At 44.8% G+C, this 15369-nt stretch overlaps 1 protein-coding gene across 4 annotated transcripts in view; it reads right to left on the bottom strand.

Moving 5' to 3' along the window:
• Window positions 1-15369, bottom strand: part of CDH18 (cadherin 18) — an 883209-nt gene that overhangs the window by 265039 nt on the left and 602801 nt on the right. For all 4 annotated transcript variants that reach the window (XM_048508491.1, XM_048508490.1, XM_048508492.1 and 1 more), the window contains one exon: window positions 6685-7178. In XM_048508491.1, the coding sequence (XP_048364448.1) occupies window positions 6685-6912 (228 nt within the window). In that variant the 5' untranslated portion in view covers window positions 6913-7178. The remainder of the gene's footprint in view (window positions 1-6684; window positions 7179-15369) is intronic.

Below are 15369 nucleotides of genomic sequence, written 5' to 3' on the forward strand. Positions count from 1 at the left end.
CCATGCTCAGAATGGGTTGACCCAGTAGGGATGGAGACTCAAAGCAGCACGAGACCTCATGTAGTTGGAGGAGACCAGGCTACCAGACTCGGACCTTGGTTGTACAAGCCCTTAACACCTTGTTAAGGGTTTCTTTTTGTGGCTGTAATGGGTGAGAGTTCTCCTGGAAACCTTCATCATGTTGAATCCTGTTCAGCAAGCCCTTGGAGTCTTCAGGAGCCAACCCACTTGCAAAGAAGAATTGGACTTGGCAGTATCAGAAGACTGTAACTAGAAGGACTTGAAAATGCAACCTGAACAGGACCTTGAAATGTGATGTTAAATGTTGATGTTATATGTTAAGAAAGTTCAACCATTTTGTTTTCAAAATTTGTTGTTGCAAACTCATTCCAAGTTCTGCCCCACAGAACCCACAGGTAGAGGTTACACAACTCTTGTTAACATGGTACTTTGTGTGGCATTCCACACTCCCTTTTCTGCAACTGATTTGCCCATTAAGTGATTACCGCAATCTTGTTTATGTACTTGGACACTGAGCAGCAATAAGGTTCAGTTAAGCACCAGAGAGGCTTGGTTACATTTACAAAGCAATTAGCAGTACTCTGGTGGAGCTCAGTTGCCTTGTAAACTAGTCGCAAATGCCGCCGTATCTGTGACTTTTACAAGTGCCTGGAAGGGGCAGCCGAAGCAATAAACTGGAATGCTCACCTTCAAGCTGGGCAAATTGGCCCATCAATACACAACCGATCCCTCACGTGCCAGCCCAGCTTGTTGCTTTGTTGTCACTTTCCATTAAGTCAACTATTGCCAATAAAAGTTTTAAAAATTATGAGCCTCAGAGAACTAAAACCTTATCTCACGCAATTTTTTTCTTCAACAAGCTATTTACAGAAGACACAAGAGCACTCCCTTCTCCTTCCCTTTTTAGTAGTGGTGGAAACTGAAAAAAAAAATACAAGTGGTATTTTTTTCCAATCAAGAGGTAAAAAGATGGGGTTGTGACAAAATATTCTCATAGCCACTTCTGAGGCCTTTTTTTTGCTGTCAATGTGCCCCATTTTATCTTGTGCCCCAAAGAAGCCCAAAGACATACCTCAGATCCAGGGAGATGGGTGGGGGGCAGAGAGGGGAGCGGGGGCAGCCAGGTCACAGGCCTTAGGAGCAGTAGTGGCTAAGAGCAGTGGCTAAGAGCAGGTGCACTCTGATCTGGAGGAACCAGGTTTGATTCCCAGCTCCGCCGCTTGAGTTGTGGAGGCTTATCTGGGGAATTCAGATTAGCCTTTACACTCCCACACACGCCAGCTGGGTGACCTTGGGCTAGTCACAGCTTTTCGGAGCTCTCTCAGCCCCACCCACCTCACAGGGTGTTTGTTGTGAGGGGGGAAGGGCAAGGAGATTGTCAGCCACTGAGTCTCCTACAGGAGAAAGGGGGATATAAATCCAAACTCCTCCTCCTCCTCCTCCTCCTCCTCCTCCTCCTCTTCTTCTTCTTCTTCTTCTTCTTCTTCTTCTTCTTCTTCTTCTTCTTCTTCTTCTTCTTCTTCTTCTTCTTCTTCTTCTTCTTCTTCTTCTTCTTCTTCTTCTTCTTCTTCTTCTTCTTCGTGTTTACCTGTTTGCTGTGTCTTCATGCTCTGCTGAACACACGATGCTCTCAGTGCAGGCACACAGGGCAACTCTTTGCCACAGCTGGAAGCACAGACTCTGCGCGGCAGGCCCGCTGCCATGGCACTGTAGCCCTTCTGGCCACAGAACGCCTTGTGGCTTCCAGTATTGGGAGAGTCACAGATCTCTCCAGGGTCCCAGGCTGCCCCCCCTGCTCAACCTCTCCGGCCAAATGAAGAATGCCACTGCCAGCCAGAGCAGGCGACTGAGGAAAAATGAGGATGCTTCAACGCTGTTCTGACTTCCAGAAGTCCTGAAATTATCACTGCTTATTATATTTAAGAATATCAGGGTTACTCTCGGTTGACACTCACAAGCACAGACAACGAAAAGCAAAAGGGACTCATGATTCCTGCTCTTACCAACTCTTGGTAAAATCTGAAATTCAGATTTTGAAACCCCCACCCCTCATTCCCAATCACATGTATACACTTCTCACACAGAGGAAAACTCACACATTTGACAACAGGGGAGGGGCAGGAAAGCGATGAGAAAACTCAGCATGAAACATTCAAAAAGGCAAGGAGAACAAGCAGCGCCACGGCTCCTTTGAACCTCTGGCCCCCTCCAAGTCATAAAGCAGTGGAAGGTGTTCTAAAGTCCCATTCATGTAAAAGGGTAGCCCCACTGCTTTCTAGACAGAAGGTAATGCATAGGAGGTTGCTGCTTACTTAGCTGTTTATCCGATGGTGATCTTGCCTTCTGCAAAAGTATTTCAGGGGAAAGAAATTCAACTTTGAAAAGACTTATCCAACAAGCGAAAGAGATAAATGCATACTTCTTAGAATTCAGCAGATGTGTGTGTGTAGAGGCGGGGGGGAGATTAAAAAATGAAAGTCAAAACAGGAACAAGTGAAAAATTTAATGCTATAACTAACTGTCCTGTGCTTTTCATTTATGTTTCACTGAAAGACTAATTCCAAACACCAGGAATTCCGCTCTCGTAAGACTGTACAAAATCTTGGGTAATCCATTCATTATGGCACACGATTCCTAGAAAGAGAATGAGTCACGTCTCGTGTTTCAAACAAACAGTACTAATATAGATAAATTTTGTCCCATTTTTCCAGTACTTTAACAACACTATTCTGAGAAACGTTATGCATGTTAAGGGAGAAGATCAGAGTACGCTCTGCAAAACCCAGAGACAGTGGCAGTCAATCTTTACAAGTCCCAGGGATTTCATTACATGCTCTCGCTGCCTCACTGCTTTGATGACAGAGCCGATCTATAATTAACTATCATTCTTGTAACCTTTTTTTATTGGGGGGAGGGCAAAATTTTCTCTGCTGTTGTGATCCTAATGCTCCAAAGCGGGTGGGATCACGGAGAAAGGATGGCTATCAGATGCTAGTACATCAGCAACAAAATAGGGAATCAATTATTAAGGTTAACCACTGACCGACTGAAGAGGTCAATGGCGTCAAACAGAGAGACAAGAAATGACAGGGAACAACTCAGTCTTGTCCTCTTCTGGTATGAATATTTCCTGTAAAATCACCAGAAACCTTGTAAATGTCTATTATCTTCAATTCAGGGGAAAGAGACTACAGCAATCAGCATCTGATTGACTGGCCTCAAGTAGAAACCCACTATTACTAGGAACATACCACATTTTTGGTGAAATCAGCAGAAAATAAACCAAGCAGAAGTCTATATTACTGACTACTGATACCAGCTGTTTCTCCCCAATAATTTCAGTAGCATACCAAGTTCTCACCAGGCCCAAATATACCAAAATAAGCAATAAAACAAAAGGCATTGCTCTCACTGAGCCTGTGGGCCAAGGACGTGGGCATAGATTTTTTATGGGGGGCATTTGGGGGGGCCACACCCGCACCCACCCCTAGGGCATGGCCATGCTTCCCCAAGCCCCACCCTTGGCCTAGCGCTTATAAAAGCAGCTCTGCGAGGCCGGGGATGGCAGACTCCCCTGCCCTACCCTACCCTGCCCTGCCCCCCACCAGCTGGGCTCCCAGCTGGCAGCTGGCAGTTCCTTCTGCCCTCCCCTCTGGGCAGAGACTTAGAGGGAAAATGAAGCCTGGTGTAAAATCTGAGTTTTGCGCCCCCCCCCCCGGCAGCCGCTGTGATACTGGAATCCACCCCCAAACAGCATCACTTTCAAAGGTGTTTAAACTAGAGACCCCAAATTCTCTTTTTAAATCCACCTTAAAGGGAGAATCTGGGGTCCCCAGTTAAACAGCATTGAAAGTGATGCTTTTTTGGGGTGGATTATCCCCCACCCTGAAACAACCTTTCTCTCCTGTAGGAGACTCAAAGGAGCTTACAATCTCCTTGACCTTCCCCCCTCACACCAAACACCCTGTGAGGTAGGTGGGGCTGAGAGAGCTCCAAGAAGCTATGACCAGCCCAAGGTCACCCAGCTGGCATGTGTGGGAGTGCACAGGCTAATCTGAATTCCCCAGATAAGCCTCCACAGCTCAATCAAACACGGTTCCTCCAGATTAAAATACACCTGCTGTTAACAACTGGGTTGTTAAGGACTGCAAAACAGAATGCCACAGTCTAAAGGGCTATCAGAGTAGCAGGTGTTTTTGTCTACAACCAGAGAAAGAACGGAGGTGGCACAGAATGCTATCTCACCTTGTCAGAGCCTCTGGCAAGGGTCATTTCTCTTCACAGTGCAAACCTCACACCTCCCAGAGACGGCAACCACCAGCTAAGGAGGAGGTGAATAGGCTTAACTTCCAGCTAAGCCAAGACACAGGAGACCAAGGATGCTGGATCCCCCTCCTCTTTCTACACTGTCTGAAGCCAAGTGAAGACCTAAGAAAGCAAGGTACTGGAGGACACACCGGCACCTGCATCTCAGTTGCTTCCCTCATTGTAAGTTCAAATCCTCCTCTGATATTTTAGCCAGATGCATGAGACAATACAATTCTATTCTCCACAATAAAAGCAAGCTATACCAGGTTACATTCCATCCTGACCATAGACCTTTAGGCAGCAGCTCCTTAAGAGATGTTTCACAGCAATGGAAGGAATTTCTGAGAACAGTTAGGGCAAAAAGTCACAGTAGACAGTGCCAAGGTAAAAGTAGTATGTTGCAGGTCAGCATGAGTATGGTCAGTTCAGTGACAGAAAGAGTATACTGTGGGGTAATATTCTGTGACTCACACAATCAGAAGAACACAGGAAAGAGAAAGGGAGAGGTGGGAACACTTGACGTAGGTATAGATTTTTTATGGGGAGGTTTGGGGATGGGGCCCCACCCCCACTCGCCCATGGAGGTGTGGCCATGCCTCCCCAACCCCCGCCCCCAACCCCAGTGCTTATAAAAGCAGCTCTACGAACCCAGGGAAAGCAGACTCCCTTGCCCCGACTGCCCCCCCACCCACGGCTGGGATCCCAGCCAGCAGCTGGCAGTCCCTTCTGCCCTCCCCTCTGGGCAGAGGCATAGCTAGGGAAAATGAAACCCAGTGCAAAATGTGAGTTTTGCCCCCCCCCCCGGCTATTGTGATGCTGGAATCCCCCCCCCCAACCAGCATCACTTTCAATGGTGTTTAAACTAGGGAGCCCAGGTTCTCCTTGGTCACCAGTTAAAACAACATTGAAAGTAATTTTGTTTGGGGTTGGACTATCCCCCACCCTGAAACAGCATCACTTTCAATGTTTAAACTGGGGACCTCTGATTAAATCCATGCTGAAGGGGGTGGATTTAAAAGGAGAATCTGGGGAAATTTGGGGGGTGCTGCTGTCGGGGGTGCAATTATTAAGCTAGCAGCAACAAACTTTCAAGGTATCTTTAGGAGAATCTCCTGATGATGCCACCCAAGTTTGGTAAAGTTTGGTTCAGGGGGCCCAAAGTTATGGACCCTCAAAGGTGTAGCCCCCATATTCTAGTAGCTGTAAGGTTGTGATTTAGTTGACAGGTTGGTTTGGCCTTGGAGAAGATTCCTCAGCTGCATTGGGCTGACTGCCCAGTATTATTTTTATCGCTTACTAACCTTGCTTTCTGTCTGTGTGAAACTGCTTCTGTCTTGTGGGAATGAGTAATTGTTTATGTCCAGTTCTTGGCGGGAAGGAGAGACCTGTATAAGCGGTCACCTGATGAAGGGGGGGGGGGGGTTAGAATCTGCATTGCCTGTAGTGTGATCATGAAAGCCAGCTAATAAATGAACTGATAAAGTTACTTTTGGTCTGGACCTTGCTGATTCCTTACAGTAGCTCCCATTGGAAACAATGGGGGATGGAACACCCCCTTTGGAAGCCTATAACTTTGGACCCCCTGAACCAGACCTCACCAAACCTGGGTGGTATCTTCTGGAGAGTCTTCCAACAAATCCCTGCAATTTTGGTGCTGCTAGCCTAAAAACTGCGCCCGCTGCAGGCCACAAACCAAAAACACTTTTAAAATACCAAAAAAAAACACAAACGGGGGTAGAGCTCCAGATATGTAATGGAGGGGTTAAACCGGAGAAACCCCCCCTTACCTACATCCTTGGGCGGGAACATTTCACGCCACACTAAGAGTTCTCCACTGTGTGTAAACCTCACCAAGAGTAGTCGAACAAATACAAAACAGGCACACTACCAGTGAAAGAAATTCTTACATGTTTTTTGTAGAATACAATACACAGCAAAAAGTCTCCAAAGTACGTTTGCCAATTGCATGGCTGTGCACTTGAGAGTTTGAAAGGGGAGTTTCCATGAATGTCCTGCAGGTCATAGAGACAACTATAAGCCACTGAGGGTGGGGTAGACTATTAAGTTGGAACTTGTTCAGCAAAAAAAATTTAAATTCATCTGTTGACTTAGCATTTTTCAGTAAACTGATGGGCACAGAACAGTATTGACAAAGTATTTGATTTTTTAAAAAACCCAACAAAAATTATGCCTGATCATCAAGATATGGATATTTTTACCGGAGGATATGTGCAGAAAGTAGCTCTTCTGTTATTCTGTTTCAGGATGTCACAACATTTTTAATGTGCTGCGGCACCAAAATAGTTTGCCATTACTTGTCTCACAGAAAGCAAAATACAGAAGGACAGACCATACCTTTCCAACATACTGTGGTTCGGGCCCCATGTGCTCTTCTAAAACAAAGAACTGGTTCCACACCCATCCACGTTTGGGACGATGGTGCACTTCTGTTTCTCCCTCGATCTGTTTGGTTTGGTTTCTGGTCATCTTGATGGTGCCATGATGAGAAGTCCCATAACACCTCTGCACAAAACAGAGACAAATGAGGACTGGGCAGATACCAGACGTGCTCATAATTCTCATTGTAGGATCGTGTTCCACTTCAAGATGTTTTCTTCCCCTTTCTCCTCTCTTTCGTCTTTCCCACTGTAATCCACTAATAGGCTCCCATGGGGACAGGAAGGAGCTGATGTAAAAGAACAGTCCAGACGGGATTTCTTAGCCTGTCCATGGTTCAGCCGCCCATGGGTCACGGAGCCATTTACATCATGAACAGGGACATGAGGAGACGGATGCTGTTTATTCCAGAAATCTTCACAACCAAAAACTGGAGTCGCACATTTTAATGCCTAATGAGAGAAAAGAGAAAAGGGGGAGAGAGAAACATTTACATACCACGAGGTACATTAATTTCACATTTTTGTATCCCTAGTAAGAATATACTTATTACTGCATTCACAAATCCTATCAAGAGAATACCTGGCAGCAACCAATATTCCTATTCAACCTTTCAAGAAGGAATGCCTCTTAAAAGTTTAATATTTGTCAACATGCTGATGATCAGAGCCAGGAAGCTCACTTTAATGAGAGTATGATGAAGCAAAGGTTTGATACAGAACATATATTTTAATTTATGTATGAAAGCTTATAACCCATGCTAATCCTGAGGCTCTGGCCAGGTAACACCATTTCCTTATTCCATGCATTTGTCAAGGCCCCCGTCATGCAGACTGCTTTATGACCCAGCTCCTATGACAGCTGTTTACATCATCCCACCTCAAGAAATTATTATTGTTGTTGTTGTTGTTGTTGTTGTTGTTGTTGTTGTTGTTATTTATTATACTTGTATACCACCCTCCCCCGGAGGGCTCAGGGCGGTGAACAGCAAGGTATACAATAGAGCACAAAATAAAATCAATAATACTAAAGTTAGTTGAATAAGTAATTATGGCTCTATACACATTAAAACCAACCCTATTAAAATTACACATTAAAATTACACATTATGGCTCAATACACATTAAAACCAACCCTATTAAAATTAAAAAACCCCTATTAAAATTAGCATTTTGGGGGGAAAGTACAAGGACCCTGCGGAAGTAATCCAGGAAATACAGGTTATATTCTGCACGGGGCGGGGAGGGGGGGTTTAGGACCATCCAGTTCAGGAGCCAACAAATGGCAATAAAACATCTCATATTAGGCCTGATGGAAGGTGCCTGGCCTCCTCCAGCCCCTCCCAGTGCCTTCCGCTCCCTGGAAAGCAATCTCCATGGATTTCATCACTGACCTCCCATCCAGCAAAGGGAAGTCTGTGATTTAGATGGTTGTGGACTTGTTTTTGAAACAGGCTCATTTTATCCCGTGCGCCTCACTCCCGACAGCGAGCAAACTGGCCCAAACGTTTGTGCTCCACGCTGCCCCCGACAAAATAATTTCAGACCAAGGCAGCTAGTTCGTATTGCAGTTCTGGCACCTTTTCCTGTGCACCTTTTCCTTTTTTTTAACCATGTGACTGCCAAACTACAGTTGCCTAAGAATCTGCGATCCATACACCATGTTTTTCATTGCAGCCTCCTCAAGAAGGCGTTCCCCCCACCAGATGACTGTCATCCCCGGGCGGAGGGAAGGTCTTAAAGGGGGCAGAATGTCAGAACTGAGCCTGTCAGCACCAAATGGCAGGCAGAGCAGGGGGAGGCGGTTTACCATCCTTTGATGTGGGGCAAAAGTCCGGCATCTTCCCCTTGGTGCCCCGGGGTATCCTGGACACAGATCTTATCAAAGGAAGGTGTGAACGGTTCCCAGGCTTGTAGAGGGGAGTAGGGGCCATTTGACTCTGTGGGAGGGGGCAACGGAATATAGGTAGTGGGTTTGCACGGGAATTGCCAGATTCCTCTTTCTAAGATGTTACCTACGCCCTTAAATAAAGGCTTTAGAACAAATCTACAGTTTACGTGATTTCAAAATCCGAGGTCTGACACCAATATGCACACTGGTTCTTTTACATTAAGCAACCTCAGTCAGCACCCCAATTGGTGCCCGCAGCATGGTTCCATGCACTTCCACAGAGCAAAGAGACAATCTTGCCTTTCCTCCACTTGACTGGAGGTGATTCAGAAGAGTCCAAAACCCATTTTGAAACATCAGGGAAGGACTCTTGGCTCGGAACTTCCCAACATTCTAGAAAAACTTCCCACAAGAAACATTTACCCGTTTAATAAAATAAATGACAGAAGTCGCTAACACAGACCTGAAGCTCCCACAAGCCCAGCTGTCAAAAGAGTGGAAAGTTGGCTGCTGCTTCTAAGAAGGCAATGACCAAATTACTCATCTGCTGCAAACTTCCATTAATTTCTCCTGCAGACCCCAAGTACAACAGTCTCCACGTGGAGACAGACTCGGTTAATTTGGTCACTCCTGGCAAGATGCTCTTTGGAGACAGGAAAGCAGAATTTCCGAAGTCAAAGCTGTGGAAGTGTTTTGAGGAGGAAGAAAGGAAACCATATTCCTATGAGAGGCAGCAGAGTTAGAAAGGAGCGAAGCAGAGCTTTGTTCCTGGCATACACTCACACACTCCTCCATCATGAAATGCAACCAAGCAGCTGCTGCACGAAATAGGTCATCAGCAACAGACCTTCCACACCCATGGGTGCCATTATCTTATGGTAATCACACCTCTGCCCTTCATGGTGTATTGTTTAACAACCTAATGCGGCAGAAGAAGGGGAATAATATAATGAAGTTCAATACCCACTGGAAGGAAAGTTTTAAGGAATTCATTTTCCCTGGACACACTTGGTCAAGTTCGCCAAAAAAAACCAAAAGAAAAAAACTCAAAACAGAAAACATGGAATATGGAAAAAACTCAAAACAGTCACATGGAATATGTAGGATCCAAATGTTACTGTTTCAGCATGAGTTATGAATTTTTCTCTCTTTCTAAATACATGCTTCAGAAAGGAAGGATTCCCACTGGAACAACAGACACTCTTGGGCAGTGTTTGTACTCCATCCAAGCTCAGTTCCATCAGATGTCATCAGGGCAGAGAGCAAACACCAGCCCAATCTTTTTCTGCTAATTAACAAGGTGGGGGGGGGGGACACCCCTGGAGATGCACATAATTTTCCAACACAAACAGTGTAAAATAGGGCATTGGTGCTTCTGCCAAAAAAGGGGGAAAAACAGCAGGATTTGCATTCCTCTGCCCAGCACTCCGATTATTTCCCCTCAAATGGCTCCTGCCCAAAGAATTGGTCACAAAGGATTGCTCCAGCTAGATCCAGATGAGGCACACTATTGTCCCATGTAGCTAACAATAATGTAGCAATTCTGATGGTGAAGGATCTGCCTGCCAGGAAATGCAAAATTCTATATTAACTTCTTCTTTTTTAAAAGCAAACATTATCTTTCTAATTCAGATACAGAAGGGCTTAATTGCAAGTTATTATTCTTTTCAATTAAAATATCATGTACCATTATTAACCTGCAGAGTAAGCATCGCTAGTTGTGTTATGAGTACAAGCGACTGCAAGGATAAATAGATTTTAATTATTCAAGAACACCATTTTCCTTTCCTTTTCTTTTTTTTTGCACGGCAAACATGAAAACTAAATTGTACCCAAACTGAACGGAAACCTTTAATGGTATACAGATAGCAACAATAATACATGCTTTAAAAATACAAATATATAAAGGAACACATAACAAAATAGGGATCTATAAAAATCCTCTAAAATGATGATTTAAAAACTGAATAAAATTTTTCAAAAGTTACAGTAAGAGCACCTTGCAATTACAATACAGAGGAACATTGCAGTCAACTCTAAGACTTCTCTTGAGCTCTTGTCCAGGAGGAAGAGGGGAGCAGCAGTGGTGTTGTGGTTAAGAGCAGGTGCACTCTAAACTGAAGGAACCGGGTTTGATTCCCTGCTCTGCCGCTTGAGCTGTGGAGGCTTATCTGGGGAATTCGGATTAGCCTGTGCACTCCATCCCACACCCGCTGGGTGACCTTGGGCTAGTCACAGTTTTTGGAGATCTCTCAGCCCCATCTATCTCACAGGGTGTTTGTTATGGGGGAGGGAAGGGAAAGGAGTTTGTAAGCCCCTTTGAGTCTCCTTATAGGAGAGAAGGGGGGATATAAATCCAACTCTTCTTCTGTTGATCTGTGAGAATACTGTTGTCGATCAACAGAGGAGCCAGGAACTTCCTCCTAGCTGTGTTATATAAAAGACAATGGTGCAGGATATGATGAACTGACTCTTCACAAATCATGTTACAAATGCAAAGCCTTCCATGGCGTGGTAATTTCATCTCCCTACCAGATCACAGGGAAGATGGCATGATGTCACATCTGGCCAAGGAGATTGCACGTCACAGTTTGGGATCAGGAAGTAAATATAAATAGTTTGATATGATTGTTTCCCCCAAGGAAATGCCAAACTAGAAAGGTGAGCAGAATCTACGAGCCTGATCAATCAGACTCTGGTACTCTAAATCATAGAGTCTGTCTCTGATTCCACTGAACACTTCAGTACAGGACAGCATAACTAAGAGGTCTACTGGACGTCCATCCTTCCTAGTTGGCCCTCAATATGGTTCCACCATTCCTAGGAATGCAGTATAGTTAAGGCCTGGTACGAAAGACTCTTGCTCTCACAGGTGAAATAGAGGCGGGTCCAGTATTTAAAGGGTGATGCACCAGGCCCTGGTTTCAAGTAGATGCTGTCCAGTTTCCAGACACAGAACAGCACAGGGCACCGAATGAGGCAAGCCAAGTGGTTTATACAGGAAATTAGACTGAATACATTCAATGTGCCTGCCCCATGCCTGGATCCAGAGTGGAATGCAACAGAGAAGTTGGGGGCACGCTTTGACAGTAAAAATGTTTAATGCTGCTTTTCTGTAAAAGAAGTGTAGAATTGCCATTGTAGTAGTTTTACTAGTTACTATGGCTTTATTCCTATGGGCAAACCATCCTGCTCTAAAATGGTAATTCAGGCCCAGGTATTTAAATAACTGAACCTATTCTAGGGCCACACCACTGAGGACCCATTTTAAAGGATGCCACGTGCTAGTAAAAGACATGATATTGGACTTACCATAATTGAGAGTCAGGTTGTTGATGCTGCACTACTCAGCACAGCACAAGAGAAGACACTTAAGACTAATTTAGTGCAAGACAGCAAGATCATATCATCTGCATAGAGTAACACAGGGACTCTCATGTTCCTAATAGCAAGGCAGTTCACCTCCCCCCCCCCCCCGTTTAACCCCTCTTTCTGTTGGGACCTTGGGGGTGACAAGCTCATCACTAGCATACTTAACTTGACAAAAAGTGCTGCTGTGGAGAGCCATTATCAGAGAAGGCAATCTTTTGTCCATATCCAACCCCACTGGTATCCTCCATAGAAGATCTCTAGAAACAGTCAAAAGCTGCCTTAAGATCAAGAAAGGCAGCATAAAAATTTGATTTGTTTTTCTTTGTATATTTATAGATCGGGCTGTTCAGGACTAAACAAAGGTCCAGGGCAGCCTTACCTTGTTTGAGTCCAATCTGTTCTGGATCAATTATATTGTTCTCTGAGATCCATTTGAGCAACTTGTCAAGCAGATGTTTTACATAGAGCTTCCCCGTAAATTGTACCCAATGTCTGTTAATATTCTAATATTGAGTTTGTACAGTAGCAAATGTCTGATAGTGTATAAAGCAACAGGCAAGGAACTGTGTTTAATGCTAATTCTGTTTAACTGACAGCCAATCCAAACACTTGGAATGAGCCATCTATTTGCATACTCAATAGAGGCAGATAAGAAGAATAGAGACAGATAAGAAGAAATAAAATAGCCTCAAGGCTTCCAGACCATATTTAGCAAAGGCTCATGGGTATGTTGTTGAAATGATCACCATAAATTGAAAATGTAGTCCAAGGCACTGACCTTGGAGATCAGGGACGTGGCCTTGTCCCCCTACTTTTAGCAGACCCAATCCTGTCTTGGACTATCTTTTCAAGTTATTGTTGAAATGCTCAACGTAAGTTGAAAAGATAGTTCTAGGCAGGACTGGGCCTGCTAAAAGCAGGGGGACAAGGCCACGTCCCTGATCTCCAGGCAGGCCAGGGAGTGGAGGTGGGGCTGAGGCCCAACTCCGCATGTTCTGCAGGTGGGCAGGGCGTTCCGGGCAGGGGTCCTGGGGCGGGCGCCTGAAGGAGGCTTTGTCTCTGGGTGCCAATGCTGGCCAGCTAGTAACAGCATATATTCTCCTACTTTGCTCTCCAAAACCATGTGGCTACATATAGGAAGTGGGATCTGCTGAGGTGGTATGGGGCCCTTGAGCATTTAGGTGCTCCCCCATACACGTATCTGTACCTCCGGGAGACATGATGGGCTGGCCTGCAGTAGATGTCCTTGACGACACTCCCTGATTGAGTGGATTTTCCCACCAAAATGAATTCTCTTTCTCCCCATTGCTGATGCCCAGTTGGGGCATCCTGTGCCACTTGCTCCCAGCCATTATTCTGACTACATTTGTGTTTGAGGGGAGGGGCCCAAACACTTCTAGTTCTCTGCGGTTGTCCATAATCTTTTGTGAGGTTCACTAGCCAAGCTGTCCAGGGAAGTGTCTTTGCCTCCCTATTTGGGGGAGAAACAGGTGTCCCCATCCTCTTTGGGAATGAAGCTGCCCATGGCTTCCTCAACATCTGTTGTCCTTTAATTGACTGAGCTATGCCGCTCCTCAGAAGAGTGAAGGAAGGTAGAACTGGATTTTTTTTAATGTAGAAGAAAAAAATAATAGGCAGTGGGAATCCAGCTGAGGAGCCCCTAAAAAAACTACTATAAGGTGGGAAACAAACTGAACAGTGTGGGGGGGGGGGATGGGTCACTTTTGAGGACAGGAAGTTTGAAATGAAGACCTGCCTCCTTAACTAATTGGTGGGAATTACCTTCTCTTCCTCAGAGCAAGAAGTCACATACAAAAACTTGCAAAAGGGACAAGAGGCCAACATTGAAGAGTTAGGAGAGCACAAGGAAATGCCTGTCCCTACCCCACCCCCTGCCAGGAGCATCCTACCTACCAGAGGCATTCCACCCATTGGGCAAAGTGGGCAGTTGCCCAGGGTGCCCCCTTGTGGGGGGTGCAAAAACTGCAAGTTCATTTTTGGGATTTTTTGTATTTTCAGTGTTTTTCTGTTTTTGGCCTGCAGAGGGCGCAGTTTTTAGGCTAGCAGCACCAAAATTTAAGGGATGTTTTGGAAGACTCTCCTGATGCTATCACCCACGTCTGGTGAGGTTTGGTTGAGGGAGTCCAAAGTTATGAACTCCCAAAGTTGGTGCCCCATCCCCCATTGTTTCCAAAGGGAGCTAATAGGAAATGGGGCTACACCTTTGAGGGTCGATAACTTTGGGGCCCCTGAGCCAACAATGAAATAAACATAACTGAACTTATTTAAAATATATATATATATTGAGTTTCAGAGTTGGCTGCTCTGCTTCTGTTTGTAATTTTGGACCAGAGTTGATGCTCCTACATGACTCACACAGAATACGTATGTGCAAGACTGAAAGCTCTGGGAAAAAACAAAAACAAATAGAAGAGCGGTTGAGACAAGAATCATGTTTATTGTCAGTCATGTAATTTGATGCCCTCAGTTTCAGGCTAATCATCTTCCCCAGGGAAGAGTCTGTAAAATAACATTTCATCAACACAGTTATATTATTCCAGCCGTCCTTCATAATGAAATGACTAAAAATCCTGTCAATCATTCTACAAGTAGACTCTAAAGAGTTAGAATCATAGAGTTGGAAGAAACCTCAGGGGCCATCTAGTTCAACCCTCGCCATGCAGGAACACACAATCAAAGCACTCTCGACAGATGGCCATCCAGCCTCACTTTAAAAACCTCCAAGGAAGGAGACTCCACCACACTCCGAGGTAGTGCATTCCACTGTCCAACAGCCCTTTTCGTCTGGAAGTTCTTCCTAGTGTTTAGGTAGAATCTCTTTTCTCATAGTCTCTGGAGCAGCAGAAAACAAGCTTGCTCTATCTTCAACATGACATTCCTTCAAATATTTCAACATGGCTATCATGTCACCCCTTAACCTTCTATTCTCCAGACGAAACATACCCAGCTCCCTAAGTCTCTCCTTGTAGGGCATGGATTCCAGACCTTTCACTGTTTTGATTACCCTCCTCTGGACACACTCCAGCTTGTCAATATCCTTCTTGAATTGTGGTGTCCATAACTGGACACAGTACACCAGGTGAGGTCTGACCAATCCAGACAAAAGTGGTATTATTACGTTCCTCAATCTAGACACTATACTTGACTTTCTTAGCTGCCACATCAAACTGTTGACTCATGTTGCGGAAGTTCATTATATACACACACGCATATCTATACATAAATACTCATACCTATAAACAAATATCTATAAATAAATACCTTTTAAAATCCCATCATAAATCCCCCCCAAAAATGTCCAGATGCTTATCAAACATAATATTGTTTGTGTGCACAATGATGTCAAGCTGACTTATGGTG

This window comes from Sphaerodactylus townsendi, linkage group LG09 (genome assembly GCF_021028975.2).
Source record: "Sphaerodactylus townsendi isolate TG3544 linkage group LG09, MPM_Stown_v2.3, whole genome shotgun sequence".
Lineage (NCBI taxonomy): Eukaryota > Metazoa > Chordata > Lepidosauria > Squamata > Sphaerodactylidae > Sphaerodactylus > Sphaerodactylus townsendi.